The following is a 14,784-nucleotide window of genomic DNA, read 5'->3' as shown; positions in this document are numbered from 1 at the left end:
GGGATGGATAGAGGGCAAGAGCTCAAGATTTTATTGTGCTCCTCAGATTGGTACACTAACACGACTTGTTTATTTCTGGTTTTCAATGTAATATATTTGGAATACAGTTAACTGATAGTAGCTGTAACTACATAATTCAAAACTGCAGATGTAAAATCTGTGTTTGAACTTTGGCTCATTTCTTGGTGTACAATTCTTAAACTCCTTAGAATTTCCAAAGTGATGTCTTTTGGTATGCTAATAATCAATGGCTGGAAGCTCATAGGTAGATTCAGGATGGGAACTGGTCACCATCCTGAAGACATGGCTGATTAGAGGGTTGAGATCTTCTGTTTCACTCTGCAAACTCTGGGGAGGAGAGAAGGGCTGAAGGTTGTCAGTCACCAACAGTCAGTGATTAATTAGTGATGCCTATGTATTGAAGCTTGCATGAAGTCCCAAAGGGACTGGGCTGGGAGAGCTTCCAGATCGCTAAATACATGGAGGTTCCTGGAGGGTGGTGTGTCCTGAGAGGGCATGGAATCTCTGTGCCACTAGCCCCATACTTTGTACTATGCATTTCTTCATGTGTACTTTTTTGTGATGTAATCCATAGTGTAATGGTAAGTGTGTTTCCCTGAGTCCTTGGAGCCATTCCAGCAATTCAATTTAACCCAATGAGGGAGTCCTGGGAACCCCAATTTGAAGCCGATTGGTGAGAAGTTCTGGAGTTTCAGACTTAGGACTGATGTAGGAAGAAAGTCTCATGAGACTGAGCCCTTTACCTGTGGAATCTGATGCTATCAGCAGATACAGTATGAGAAATGAATTAGAGGACACCCAGCTTGTGTCATCTGCAGAAGTGATTGCTTGCTTGTTGGTAGGGAAAAACCTCTCTATACATTTGGTCAGAGAAGCCTTCTGTTGACGATTGTTGCTGTGGTGTGAGAGCAGAGAAAAACATGACAAGTGTGTCTTTTCCACACATATAGTGAATAAGGGGTACTATTGTTTGCTCCTCTCATATTTTGGTCCAGAAATATCATGCTGTTTGACACTGGGCACTCACTCCATCTGTTCTGCTAACAATACCATTTTTAGCCAATTTCATAGGGTTTAGCTAAGATGACTCATATACTGCAGTTCACTTGTACATATTAAATTTTAATAAATTTATTCTTTGCATTTAATAAATACAAAGTAAGGAAAGTAAGAGTTCTTACTGCATTAATTACTTACCAATAGGTATAATTTATATTAATTCTAATAAGGTCCCAGGTATGCTCCCAAAAAAATGCTTTGTAACAAAGCATCAGTCCTATACTTTAAAGAAAAATGATCTAAAGCATGTACATAAACTGTGCATACTTTTTTGTTTTTTAATGAAGGTAGAGTCTTGCTATGTTTTCTAAACTGGTCTCAAACTTCTGGGTTTCTCAAGTGATCTTCCTTCCTCAGCCTCCCAAATAGTTGAAATTACAGCCATGCATGACTGTACTTTCTTATGGTTTTAATATTCTATACATGATTTAAAATGCATTTTACCTTTTCCTTTAATAGACTCTAGGAGTTCTGAAGAATCTACAGTCAGAATTTTACAGATTTAAAAAATTACGTTAACTAAGAAAATAAAGATGGAAAAAACTAATATCTATTGAGTGTTGTATTCTGGGCCAACCACCCTATTATGTGCTATGCATTTATCTCATGAAGCCATCACAACGTGTGTTTTCTTATAACCTACTGTTTATTAAATAGGCAACTGTGGTTTAGAGGTTGACTAATTGGATCATGATCCCATAGTTCACAAAGTAGCTGACCCACAGTTTGACTGCCAGACAATCTGGCTTTCAAATCTTTTCTCTTGCTCCTCAGTGCAGATTGATAGAGATATCTGTGCAGCACTTTGATCAAGGTATAGGTCTGAATAAGATTAGTCAGATTAATTATTTTAATTGATGTCTAAATTAATGAGTCTAAATAAGTTAAACTCTCATTTTAGGTTACTGTTAGAAATGAGGTTAGTCCTTGAGTTTGTCTTAATAAATCTGACAATTTTTGTGGTAAACAGCATTGCTTTTTTTTTTTCTTTTTAATTAACCATCAAAGTTTTTAGGGCAGGGTAAATGTTTGGCCATAGGACTGAAAGTTTTACAAAACCAAAATTTTGCAAGTCTTGAAGAAAAATTATTTAACTTCCCAGTTTTGTTTTTCCTGTAGGCTAGTATTTCTGCCTCCTTCCATAATGCTTTTTTATTTTTTGTTTTTCTTTTTCTATGACTTTTCTTCCTTAGTGTTTCATTATGTTTTCAAATTCTGCTGGCTATGTATTCCCAATTTTCCTATAGACAGAACCAAAAACACATAGAATTACAAAAATTTAAGGAATCTTAGGACTACTTAAAATATCTTCTAGTACTTCAATCTGTGTTAATGTTATGGTCAAATGATATTCTAGATAGAGAACTTGAGAATCAAAGAGATTAGGATGCTTTTTTTTCAGACATAAGATGTGGTGGATATGAGATTTGAACTTGTTTTAAAGCCCAATACTCTTCCTTCTTTTTTTATTCTATTGGCTTTTTTTTTTTTTTTTTTTGAGTCAGAGTTTCACTCATGTTGCCAGACTGGAGTGCAATAGCACAATTGCAGCTCACCAAAACATTCGCCTCCCGGGTTCAAGCAATTTTCCTGCCTTAGCCTCCTGAGTATCTGGGATTACAAGCATGCATCACCATGCCCAGATAATTTTGTATTTTTAGTAGAGACAGGGTTTCTCCATGTTGGTCAGTCTGGTCTCGAATGCCTGACCTCAGGTGATCTGCCTGCCTCAGCTTCCCAAAATGCTGAGATTACAGGTGTGAGCCACCACGCCTGGCCTTGCATGTGTTTTAATAATACAAAAAGGGAGTGAGTCTGGTGCACTCAGTGGATAGAATGAGAATAAAATTAGCTAATGAGCCCAATGGATATGGCTAAGAATGGAATGAGAAGGAAAGGCCAAGTTTGAGGAGAAAAGACACTGGATACGGATTATTCAATAAGAGATTAGAATATTAGGGTTTATGACAAGTGTGATATAATAAAAAAATGAAGGACACAAGATATTGGACATTATCTAAAAAGGCACATTAAAATAGAGAGTTCAAGGAAGCTCTAAACAGACTTCTGTGCTTTTTAAATCAAGAACTGACAAACTTGAAGATTTTTCGGTAAGATGCTAAAACATTTGGAGACACTGGGAAAAGTCTCTACAGCAGACAGAAATGTGGTATCATTTAATTCCATCCTGACTTGCAGAGGGGTGGCTTAGAGCCCCTTGGGTACTGATGGGCTGGAGATAGCTGAACTACATAGATCTGTGGCCCAGGGCAGGTATCTCCTCATCTCTGCCTCTTTTCCAAATTCAGTGATGTCCTTTCCACATCTGTGTAGGCTGGGTCAGGGGCATCATTGGCTGTCAAATCAGTCATGAAGTTCAGCTGGGTAGTTGGAGATGTGTCTGTGCTGGTAGTTAGTAGATACTCGTTAGGTTGTTATTCAAGGGCAGAGATATAGAGCGGTCCCACTCCTGATCATTTGAGGCCATCCTTTCAGGAATCTGTGCTTTCATAGACTGAAGATTTGAAGATGGGAAACAGCCATGGAGCCCTGCATAAGTGGAATCTGAAAGTGGGAAACCATAGAAAGATATTTAGATAGAACTTAGGGAAATAGAGGTACAACTGCCAGGACTGTTTTTCCATCAGTCTCTCTTGTTGGATATCTGAGTGCCTATGAAGGCTTTTAAGGGCTTACTAGTTTATGTGGACCTGAATAAGGTAGGACCTATAGTGAAAATAATTGGATTTTTATAATGGTTAATGTTTTAATCTTTCTGGGAGGAGTATCGTAAATAAGAAAATACACCTTCACTATTAGACTTTTTTACATTTAGCTCTCACATATTTCAAATACAGCAGGGGATTCTCTGTGCTCTTTTAGGACAAAAAAAAATTGGGACCTTCTTAAGTGGTTTCTATGCTGAGGAATCAAGACTGCTATTTTGAAGCGACCCAGATTAGTCTTTTAATCAGAAATAGACAATAAACAAGAGACAGTGGATCTTTCTACCTTGCTTTAGGTCATAAGGTTTTTTCCAGTTTAGGTGACAAAATTTATGTCATCCATTAATTGAATTTCATGTTCTGCTTCAGGACAGATAATTTGTGAGGGTAAATTATTGTCAAGCTCTGCCAATATATTGGCTGTCACTATTTGTTATAAAGCTCAAGGTCAGTTTTGATGGAATATTTTATAGATTTGGACAGCTGGAGGCAAAAATATGTACCCCAAATCTATTTTTAGAACAGAGGCTATATTTTATCAATAAATTTTACTTAATATACAGAAAGCTGACCTTTTCCTTGATTGCGTTTTTGTTTGTTGAAGGGGGAAGCTGAAGGTGAACTAGTAATTAATAAATTTGTAAAAAAAAAAAAAAAAAATCAACTTGCTCATTTTTATTGTATATTTTTGCTCTAAAGCATTTTCTAGGAACCATGTGTGGATTCATGCCCTAAACCAGATGATGAAGACTTGACTGTTACTACCAAGGTAAAGTGGTCTCTTGTAAAACTTTCTCACTCAGTCAACTTTTGCATAGTTACTTTTTATAAATTTAGCAGTTTACCGATTATTCTTTAATGATGATTATGGAAAGTTGGTCAGAGAAAACCAGCCATATGGCTAGTTGATTAAAAATTTTTATTTAATGTTGGTAACTAACAGAAGATTGATAAGTACTGTGACAGGGTGGGAGCTGAACAAAAATGAACTGGAAGATACATAGCAACAGAAAAATCACATTAGGAAATGCTTTCCCCTATAAAGAAAATATGAAACTTGGTTAAGATTTAATTAGATAAATATTTTGACTTTTAAATCATACTAGTGTGACATCTGTATTTTTGCAAGTATAAATCTTCAGTGGGTCAAATTACCTGTGGTTATCATGGAATCTCCCTGGCACCTTTTAGTTGAAAAACTGTACAACTAGCATATAGCTGTTTTTCTTGGACACTTATTATTTGGTATTATATACTTGGTAGAAATGACTTCCTCTACTTATTGGTTCTGTAGTGAAAACAAAATATTAAAAATTATAGGAAAAAATAGCTGGGTGTGGTGATATATACACCTATAGTCCCAGCTACTTCAGAGTTTGAGGTTGCCTGAGCTGAGGAGTTTGAGAACCACCTGGTCAGGCTGACAAGACTGCATCAGATTTATTTTTAAAAATTATACCAAGTTCTGGAGTACATATGCAGAACGTACAGGTTTGTTATATAGCTATAGACGCACTATAGTGGTTTGCTGCATCCATCCCCGTCATCTACATTACATATTTCTCCTAATGTTATCCCTCCCCAGTCGTTCCACCCCATGCTATCTCTCCCTTACCTCCCTCTCCTCCTGACAGGCCCTGAAGTGTGATGTTCCCCTCCCTGTGTCCCTGTGTTCTTATCATTCAACATCCACTTATGAGTGAGTACATGCAGTGTTGGGTTTTCTGTTCTTGTTTTCTGAGAATGATGGTTTCCATTTTCATCCTTGTCCCTGCAAAAAATATCAACTGTCCTTTTTTTATGGCTGCATATGTGCCTTTTTCCATGGTGCATATGTGCCACACTCTCTCTTTTTTTTTTTTTTTTTGAGACGAAGTTTCGCTCTTGTTACCAAGACTGGAGTGCAATGGCGCGATCTCAGCTCACCTCAACCTCCGCCTCCTGGGTTCAGGCAATTCTCCTGCCTCAGCCTCCTGAGGAGCTGGGATTACAGGCACACACCACCATGCCCAGCTAATTTTTTGTATTTTTAGTAGAGATGGAATTTCATCATGTTGACCAGGATGGTTGCGATCTCTTGACCTAGTGATCCACCCACCTCAGCCTCCCAAAGTGCTGGGATTACAGGCTTGAGCCACCATGCCCGGCCCACACTCTTTATCCAGTCTGTCATTGATGGGCATTGGGGTTGTTTCCAAGTCTTTGCTATTGTAAACAGTACTGTACTAAACATATGTGTGCATGTGTCTTTATAACAGAATAATTTATAAACCTTTGGGTATATACCCAGCAATGGGATAGCTGGGTCAAATGGTATTTCTCATTCTATATCCTTGAGGAGTGGCCACACTATCTGCAACAGTGGCTGAACTAATTTACACTCCTGCCAACAGTATAAATGTGTTCTTATTTCTCCACATCCTCTCCAACATCTGTTGTCTCTTGATTTTTTTAATGATCGCCATTCTAACTGGCATCTCAATGAGACTTTGACGTGCATTTCTCTAATGACCAGTGATGGTGAGCTTTTTGTCCTGTTTGTTGGCTGCAAAAATATCTTCTTTTGAGAAGCATCTGTTCATAGCCTTTGCCCACTTTTTGATGGGGTTGATTTTCTTGTACATTTGTTTTCTTTCTTTCTAAATTCTGGATATTAGCCCTTTGTCAGAGAGGTAGATTGCAAAAATTTTTTCCCATTCTGTTGGTTGCCAGTTCACTCTAATTATTGTTTCTTTTGCTGTGCAGAAACTCTTAAATTTGATTAGATCCCACTTGTCTATTTTGGCTTTTGGTGCTTTAGTCATGAAGTCCTTGCCTACGCCTATGTCCTGAATGGTATTGCCTAGGTTTTCTTCTAGGATTTTTATGATGTTAGGTCTTATGCTTAAATCTTGAATCCATCTGCAGTTAATCTGTGTATAAGGTGTAAGGAAGGGATGCAGTTTCTGCTTTCTGCAGATGGCTAGCCAGTTTTCCCAGCACCATTTATTAAATAGGGAATCCTTTCCCCATTGCTTGTTTTTGTCAGGTTTGTCAATGATCAGATGGTTGTAGAGGTGTGGCATTACTTCTGAGGCTTCTCTTCTATTCCATTGGTTTGTATCTCTGTTTTGGTATGAGTACCATGGTTTTGATTACTGTAGCCTTGTAGTATAGTTTGAATACAGGTAGCATGATGTCTCTAGCTTTTTGTTGTTGTTGTTGTTGTTGTTTTTTGCTTAGGATTGTCTTGGCTATGCAGGCTCTCTTTTGGTTCCATATAAAGTTTAAGGTAGTTTTTTCCAACTTTGTGAGGAAAGTCAATGGTAGCTTGATGGGGTAGCATTGAATGTGTAAATTATTTTGGGCAGTATGAGCATTTTCACAATATTTCTAACCACGAGCAGGGAACGTTTTTCTGTTTGTGTCCTCTCTTATTTCCTTGAGCAATGTTTTGTAGTTCTCCTTCAAGAGGTCCTTTCATCCCTTGTTAGATGTATTCCTAGGTATTTTACTCTCTTTCTAGCAATCGTGAATGGGAGTTCACTTGTGATTTGGCTGTTACTGGTGTATAGGAATGCTTGTGACTTTTGCACATTGTGTATTCTTAGACTGCTGAATTTGCTTATCAGCTTTAACGAGATTTTGGGCTGAGATGGTGGGGTCTTCTAAATATACAATCATGCCATCTACAAATAAAGACAATTTGACTTCCTCTTTCCCTATTTGAATACCCTTTATTTCTTTTTCGTGTCTGATTGCCCTGACCAGAACTTCCAACACTGTGTTGAGTAGGAGTGGTGAGAGACGGCATCCTTGTCTTGTGCTGGTTTTCAAAGGAAATGCTTCCAGTTTTTGCTCATACAGTATGTTATTGTCTGTGAGTTTGTCATAAATAGCTCTTATTTTGAGATACGTTCTATCAATACCTAGTTTATTGAGAGTTTTTAGCATAAAGCGATGTTGAATTTTGTCGAATGTGTTCTCTGCATCTATTGTAATAATCACGAGGTTGTCTTGGTTCTGTTTATGTAATGGATTGTGTTTATAGATTTGTGTATGTTGAACCAGGCTTGCATTTCAGGGATGAAGCTGACTTGGTCATGATGGATAAGCTTCTTGATGTGCTGTTGGATTCGGTTTGCCAGTATTTTATTGAGGATTTTCCCATCAATGTTCATCATGGATATCGGCCTGAAATTTTCTTTTTTAGTTGTGTCTCTGCCAGGTTTTGGTATCAGGATGTTGGCCTCATAAAGGGAGTTAGGTAGGATTCCCTCTTTTTGTGTTGTTTGGCAGTTTCAGAAGGAATGTTACCAGCTCTTTTTACCTATGGTAACATTTGGCCGTGAACCCGTTTGGTCCTGGACTTCTGTTTGGTAGGCTATTAATTGCTGCCTCAATTTCAGACCTTGTTATTTGGCTATTCAGGGATTTAACTTCTTCCTGGTTTAGTCTTCCTGGGGTGTACGTGTCCAGGAATTTTTACATACTGTCTAGATTTACTGGTTTATTTCCAAGAGATGTATGTAGTCATCTCTGATGCTAGTTTGTATTTCTGTAGAATCAGTGGTGATTTTTCCTTTATCATTTTTTATTGCATCTATTCTTCTCTTTTCTATTAGTCTGGCTTGTGGTCTATTTTGTTGATCTTCTCAAAAACCCAGCTCCTGGATTCAATAAGTTTTTTGAAGGTTTTTTTTTTGTGTGTGTGTCTCTATCTATCTCCTTCAGTTTTGCTCTGAACTTAGTTATTCCTTGTCTTAGCTTTTGATTTTTTTTGATCTTGCTCCTCTAGTTCTTTTAATTGTGACAACAGGTGTTGATTTTAGATCTTTCCTTGCTTCTCATGTGGGCATTTAGTGCTATAAATTTCTGTGAAGACACACGTTAAATGTGTCCCAGAGATTCTGGAACGTTGTGCCTTCATTCTAATTTTGAAGGACATCTTTATTTCTGTCTTCATTTCATTATTTATCCAGTAGTCATTCAGAAGCAAGTTGTTCAGTTTCCATGTAGTTGTGTGGTTTTGAGTGTGTTTCTTAATCCTGAGTTCTAATTTGATTGCTCTGTGGTCTGAGACTAATTGTTATGATTTCAGTTCCTTTGCATTTGCTGAGTATTTACTTCCAATTATGTGGTCCACTTTTGAGTAAGTGTGATGTGTTGCTGAGAAGAATGTATATTCTGTGGATCTGGGGTGAAGAGTTCTGTAGATGTCTATTAGGTCCAATTAGTCCATATCTGAGTTCAAGTCTTGGATATCCTTAATTTTCTGTCTTGATCTAATATTGACAGTGGGGTCTTAACGTCTCCCACTATCGTTGTATGGGAGACTAAGTCTCTGTAGGTCATTAAAAACTTGCTTTATGTATCTGGGTGCTCCTGCATTGAGTGCACAATATTTAGGATACTTAGCTCTTCCTGTTGCATTGATCCCTTTACCATTATGTAATGCCCTTCTTGGTCTCTTTTGCTCCTTGTTGGCTTAAAGTCTGTTTTATCAGAGACTAGGATTGCACCGCTTGCTTTTGATTTTTTGCTCTCCATTTCCTTGGTAAATCTTCCTTTGTTCCTTTATTTTGAGTCTATGTGTGTTTTTGCAGGTGAGATGGGTCTCCTGAATAGAGCGTACTGATTGGTCTTGACTCTTTATTCAATTTGCCAGTCTATGTCTTTTGAGTGGGGCATTTAGCCCATTTACATTTAAGGTTAATATTGTTATGTGCAAATTTCACTTTACCATTTTGATGCTAGCTCATTGTTTTGCCCGTCAGTTGATGCAGTTTCTTCATAGTGTCTATGGCCTATACAATTTGGCATGTTTTTGCAGTGGCAAGTACTGGTTATTCCATTACATGTTTAGTGGTTCCTTCAGGCGCTCTTGTAAGGCAGGTCTGGTGGTGACAAAATCTCTCAGCAGTTGCTGCTCTGTAAAGAATTTTCTTTTTTACTTATGAAGCTTAGTTTGGCTGGATATAAAATTCTGGATTGAAAATTCCTTTCTTTAAGAGTGTTGAATATTGGCCCTCACTCTCTTCTGGCTTGTAGAGTTTCTGCCAAGAGACCTGCTGTGAGTCTGATGTGCTTCTCTTTGTGGGTAACCTGACCTTTCTCTCTGGCTGCCTTTAGCATTTTTCCCTTCATTTCAACCCTGGTGAATCTGGCGATCATGTGCCTTGAAGTTGCTCTCCTGGAGGTATATCTTTGCCATGTTCTCTGTAGTTCTTGAATTTGAATGTTGGCCTGCCTTGCTAGGTTAAGGAACTTCTGGAAAATATCCTTAAGAGTGTTTTCCAACTAGGTCTTACTCTCCCTCTTACATTCAGGTACACCGATTAAACATGGATTTGGTCTTTTCACATAATCCCACATTTCTTGGAGGCTTTGTTCATTTCTTTTCAGTCTTTTTTCTCTAATCTTGCCTTCTTGCTTTATTTCATTGGGTTGATTTTCAATCTCTGATATGCTTTCTTCAACCTGATCAAATCAGTATTGAAACCTGTGTATGCTTCATGAAGTTCTCGTTTGGCCTGAGCCAGCATCCTGTACCAGCAGCGATGGGTAAAACCCAGCCCAATAACAGTATCTCTGCTGTGTGAAGCTCACTTCCCAGGACCAGGATCTAAGGAATGACAGGAAGAAAAGGGCATAGCCTCCTGGTTTCCAAGCATTGCAAGAGGTGATATTCAAAATAAATAATCAGATTGACAAGGTCATCAGCCAACAGGCAGAGTCCCAGGGACCCCTTAAGTGCCAGGAATTAATTAGCTCTTTAGTTTCCATATCACAGAGAGCTCCCGAGAGTCCAGTATAAAAGGTACCTGGGGCACCGGCTGTTTCCACAGCAATAAAGAAGTATTTCAATATATGAACAACTAGGGAACTGAGTTCTGCCAACAACCAGGTGAGCTTCGAGGTGGCCCTTTCCCAGGTAAGTCTTCAGATGAGACCCCAGCCCTAGCAGATGCCTTGGCTGCAGACTTAACTAAGAACCCTGATAAAAACACCAAGGGACAGGACAGCTGTGGATCTGCCCCAATCCCAGGAAGAATCCACCCGGCATCAACAATAATCACCAGAACATCAACATCTGTCAAGGGCACTCGGACACTGTGCTGTGTTGAAACAGATCATGTCTTTCCTAGTTCACAATACCTCAGTGACAGTGATGACTATAGCCCCCATTCTGCACTGACTACCTCATTCTTTGGTGCCAGGAGAGAAAGCAACACAATTTAAGGCACCAAAGGGCTAACCCCAGAAGAGGTAGGAGAGAACCCAGGATGGAAGATACAAAAGGGATGAATATGCAGTGGCATCACTGTCAGGGAGACTATGGGAACATGCTCAGGTAACACAAATAAAAGCAGAACTCAAAAATGTAGGGTCTCACAGAAACAGACACAGGGAGACATAGACATGCCTGGAAGGGAAGCAGGGGCTGCAGATTATTCTTGGATGCAGGGAGGCAATCTGTGCCAGGGATTCTCAGTCTTGGTTTCAAGTGAATCACAGGAGGCCTTGATAAATGAGCAGGTGGCAGTCGGGCATGGTGGCTCATGCCTGTAATCTCAGCACTTTCGAGGCCAATCACTTGAGGGCAGATCACTTGAGACCAGGAGTTCAAGACAAGCCTAGCCAACATAGCAGGCTAAGGCGTTTGTGCCAGGATGGAAACCAGTGCCTTCTACTTCCTGCATTAAGAAAGCCTTGTAAGAAAAGAAAAAAGTGAGCTGAGTTGAATGGCATGCTTGGTGCCATAGCTAATCTCCATTATGGTGCTGCCTCCTCATATTATCACCAACTGGTCACAAAGTGTAAATTGTCAGTGTCCCATGGACCACATGTCAAGTGTAGCTAGACCACAGATATGGCATGGTATAAACACACTCTAAAATTTAGTTATTTTGGGCTGGGTATGGTGGCTCACACCAGTAATCCCAGTACTTTGGAAGTCCAAGATAAGTGAATCACTTGATGCCAGGAGTTCCAGACCAGTCTGGCCAACCTGGCAAAACCCTGTCTTTACTTATAAAAAAAAAAAAATTAGCTTGGCATGGTGATGCATGCCTATAATCTTAGCTACTCAGGAGGCCGAGACATGAGAATCCTTTGAACCTGGGAGGCAGAGGTTGCAGTGAGCCAAAATTGAGCCACTGCACTCTAGCCTGGGCAACAAAGTGAGATCCAATCTCAAAAAAAAAAAAAAAAAAAAAAAAAAGAAAGAATTTTTAAAAGTATACTTACTTATCTACTTTCCCCACTAGAATGTCAGCTGCAGGTGGGCTGCTATATCCTCAGTACATAAAACAATGTAGAGCAGGTGCTGAAAAAATACTTGTCATCCACTGTAGAAAAAAAAATCATAAAGATATAAAATAAGAAGTATATTGTCTTCTCTTCCATCAGTTCCTCTCCTCCAAAGTGACAGTTTTGTGCATGCTTTTAGAAGAAAATGTACAAGCATATAGTTTTTAAAAAATATTTTGACAGATTTAAATGGGATCATACTGTACAGAGTTCTCTTTGTGTAGTTAATAGCATATCATCTGGGTTTATTCTGATCTGCCTTTTTTTTTTTTTTTTTTTTTTTTTAGTTTTGGCTTTGAAATAGGGTCACGCTCTGTCCCGCAGGCTGGAGTACAGTAGTATGAACACAGCTCACTACAGCCTCAAACTCCTGGGCTCAAGCAATCCTCCTGCTTTAGATTCCCAAGTAGCTGGGACTGCAGGTGCACCACTGCCATGCCTGGCTTGCTTCATTTGTGTTCATGATGCATGCTTGTCTGGCATGTGGATGTGCCCTGCTGGCATTACCTTTCTCCCATTCATTGCAAAAACAGATTGTTCCCTGTTTTTTACTACCATGATCCATGCCACACTGAGTGTTCTGGTGTCTGTCCTGGGGTATGGTAACAGGTCTATCCCTGCCTATCTGGCTTTGAAAAGTTTAAAGACAACAGTGCAGGCTGGGCACAGTGGCTCACACCTGTTATCCCAGAACTTTGGGAGGCAGAAGCAGGCGTGGATCACCTGAGGTCAGAAGCTCGAGACGAGCCTGACCAAAATGATGAAACCTAGTCTCTTCTAAAAACACAAAATTAGCCAGGTGTGGTGGCTCATGTCTGTAATCATAGCTACTTGGGAGGCTGAGGCAGGAAAATCGCTAGAACCCAGGAGGCGGAGGCTGTAGTGAGCTGAGATCACACCATTGCACTCCAGCCTGGGCAACATGAGCGAAACTCCATCTCAAAAAAAAAAAAAAAAAAAAAAAGTGCAACTTACTATTTTGCAAAACTGGTGCCATATCAGGAGACCATATAGAGATGGACTATGGAAATTCCTTTAAGTACAGTTAAAAACAGTTAATGGCAAAGGATGACTTCAGATGATGCCCCATGTCTTTTCTGTCTTTTTATTATTAACTGTATCATTCTTTTTGTAATGTTGTGCTCATTACAACTATTCCTTCTTGGTCAGGTTGACAAATTTTTCTGTGAAGCAGCGTTAAACATTTTTACAAATATGAAACTTACCTGTTAAACTACCACCTGTCTCATGTTAGCTGAGTTGCAGGTGGAATGTTTAAAGAAGTTCTAGCCTTTTCAGCATTTGTGAAAGTGTGCTCATGCTGACACTGAATATTCTTAGTCTTACCTTAAATCTCTGAGTCTTGACCTGCAGAAGAGCGGGTGTTCAAATTCAACCCTGCATCAGAATCACCTAAATAGCTTAATATATTTGGTTGTTGACTGATTGATTGATTGAGATGGACTCTCACTCTGTCTCCCAGGCTGGAGTGCCATGGCGTGATCTTGGCTCACTGCATCCTCTGCCTCCTGGGTTCAAGCTATTCTTCTACCTTAGCCTTTGAGTAGCTGGGATTACAGACGTGCAACAGCACATCCGGCTAATTAAAAAAATATTTTTAGTAGAGATGGTGTTTCACCATAATGGCCAGGCTGGTCTCAAACTCCTGACCTCAGGTGATCCACTTGCCTCGGCCTCCCAAAGTGCTGGAATTACAGGCATGAACCACTGTATTGGCCGATAGCTTGTTACTATAAAACGCAGCTTTCTGGGCCCACTCAGATTTTCAGTTTAGTAGGTCTGGGTGGGGCCTGAGTATCTGCATTCCTAGCACATCCCCAGGTACTGCTGCTGCTGCTTCATTTCGACATGTATAGACACAATGGAGTTGATCCTCACTACTCAAAGTGTGGTCTGTGGACCAGCAGCCATGGAATCACCTGGCACTTATTAACAGTGCAGAATTTTAGGCCTCTGCCCAGATCCACTGAAACAGAATCTGAATTGTAACTAGTTCTCTAGGTGGTGTGTATGGACATTAAAGTTCAAGAGACACTGGAAGAAAGTAGGAGTAAAGAAACTTTTTCTGGAAACTTTCAGCATTCCAAGCCATATGGTCTTTGTCACAAATACCTGTCTCTTCCTGTGTAGTGAAAAAGCAGCCTTAGATAATATGAAAATCGATAGGTGTGACTGTGTTCCTGTAAAAATATATTTAGAAACACTAAAATTTAAATTTTACAGAATTTGCATTTGTCACGTAATATTGTTTTAATTTTTTTTCACCATTATAAATATGAAATCTGGCTGGGCGCTGTGGCTCATGCCTGTAATCTCAGCACTTAGAGAGGCTGAGGTGGGTGGGTTGCTTCAGGCTAGGAGTTTTAGACCAGCCTGGCCAACATGGTGAAACTCGGTCTGTACTAAAAAGAAAAAAATTAGCTGGGTGTGGTTGTGCGTACCTGTGGTCACAGGTACTCAGGAGGCTGAGGCAGGAGAAATACTTGGATCCAAAAGGCAGAAGTTGCAGTGAGCCAAGATCATGACACTTCACCCCCAACTGGGCAAAAGACTGAGATGCTGTGCCCCACAAAAAAATTAGCCGGTGCAGTGGACCGTGATGGTCATCCCAGCTTCTAGGATGGCTATGGGAGGCTGAGGCATGGGAATCATCTTAACCTGGGAG

At 39.7% G+C, this 14,784-nt stretch overlaps 1 protein-coding gene across 1 annotated transcript in view; it reads right to left on the bottom strand.

Annotated features, from left to right (window-relative positions):
• Positions 1-3,012: 3,012 nt before the first annotated feature.
• Positions 3,013-14,784, bottom strand: part of LOC108592829 (uncharacterized) — a 129,779-nt gene continuing 118,007 nt past the window's right edge. Inside the window, 1 exon segment of the mRNA XM_054236953.2 lies at positions 3,013-3,645. Coding sequence (XP_054092928.2) covers positions 3,573-3,645 — 73 coding nt within the window. The 3' untranslated portion in view covers positions 3,013-3,572.

This window comes from Callithrix jacchus, chromosome 11 (genome assembly GCF_049354715.1).
Source record: "Callithrix jacchus isolate 240 chromosome 11, calJac240_pri, whole genome shotgun sequence".
In the NCBI taxonomy this organism is placed as follows: domain Eukaryota; kingdom Metazoa; phylum Chordata; class Mammalia; order Primates; family Cebidae; genus Callithrix; species Callithrix jacchus.
Note: the sequence above shows the minus strand (reverse complement) of the source record. Positions and strands in the feature narration are given on the sequence as shown.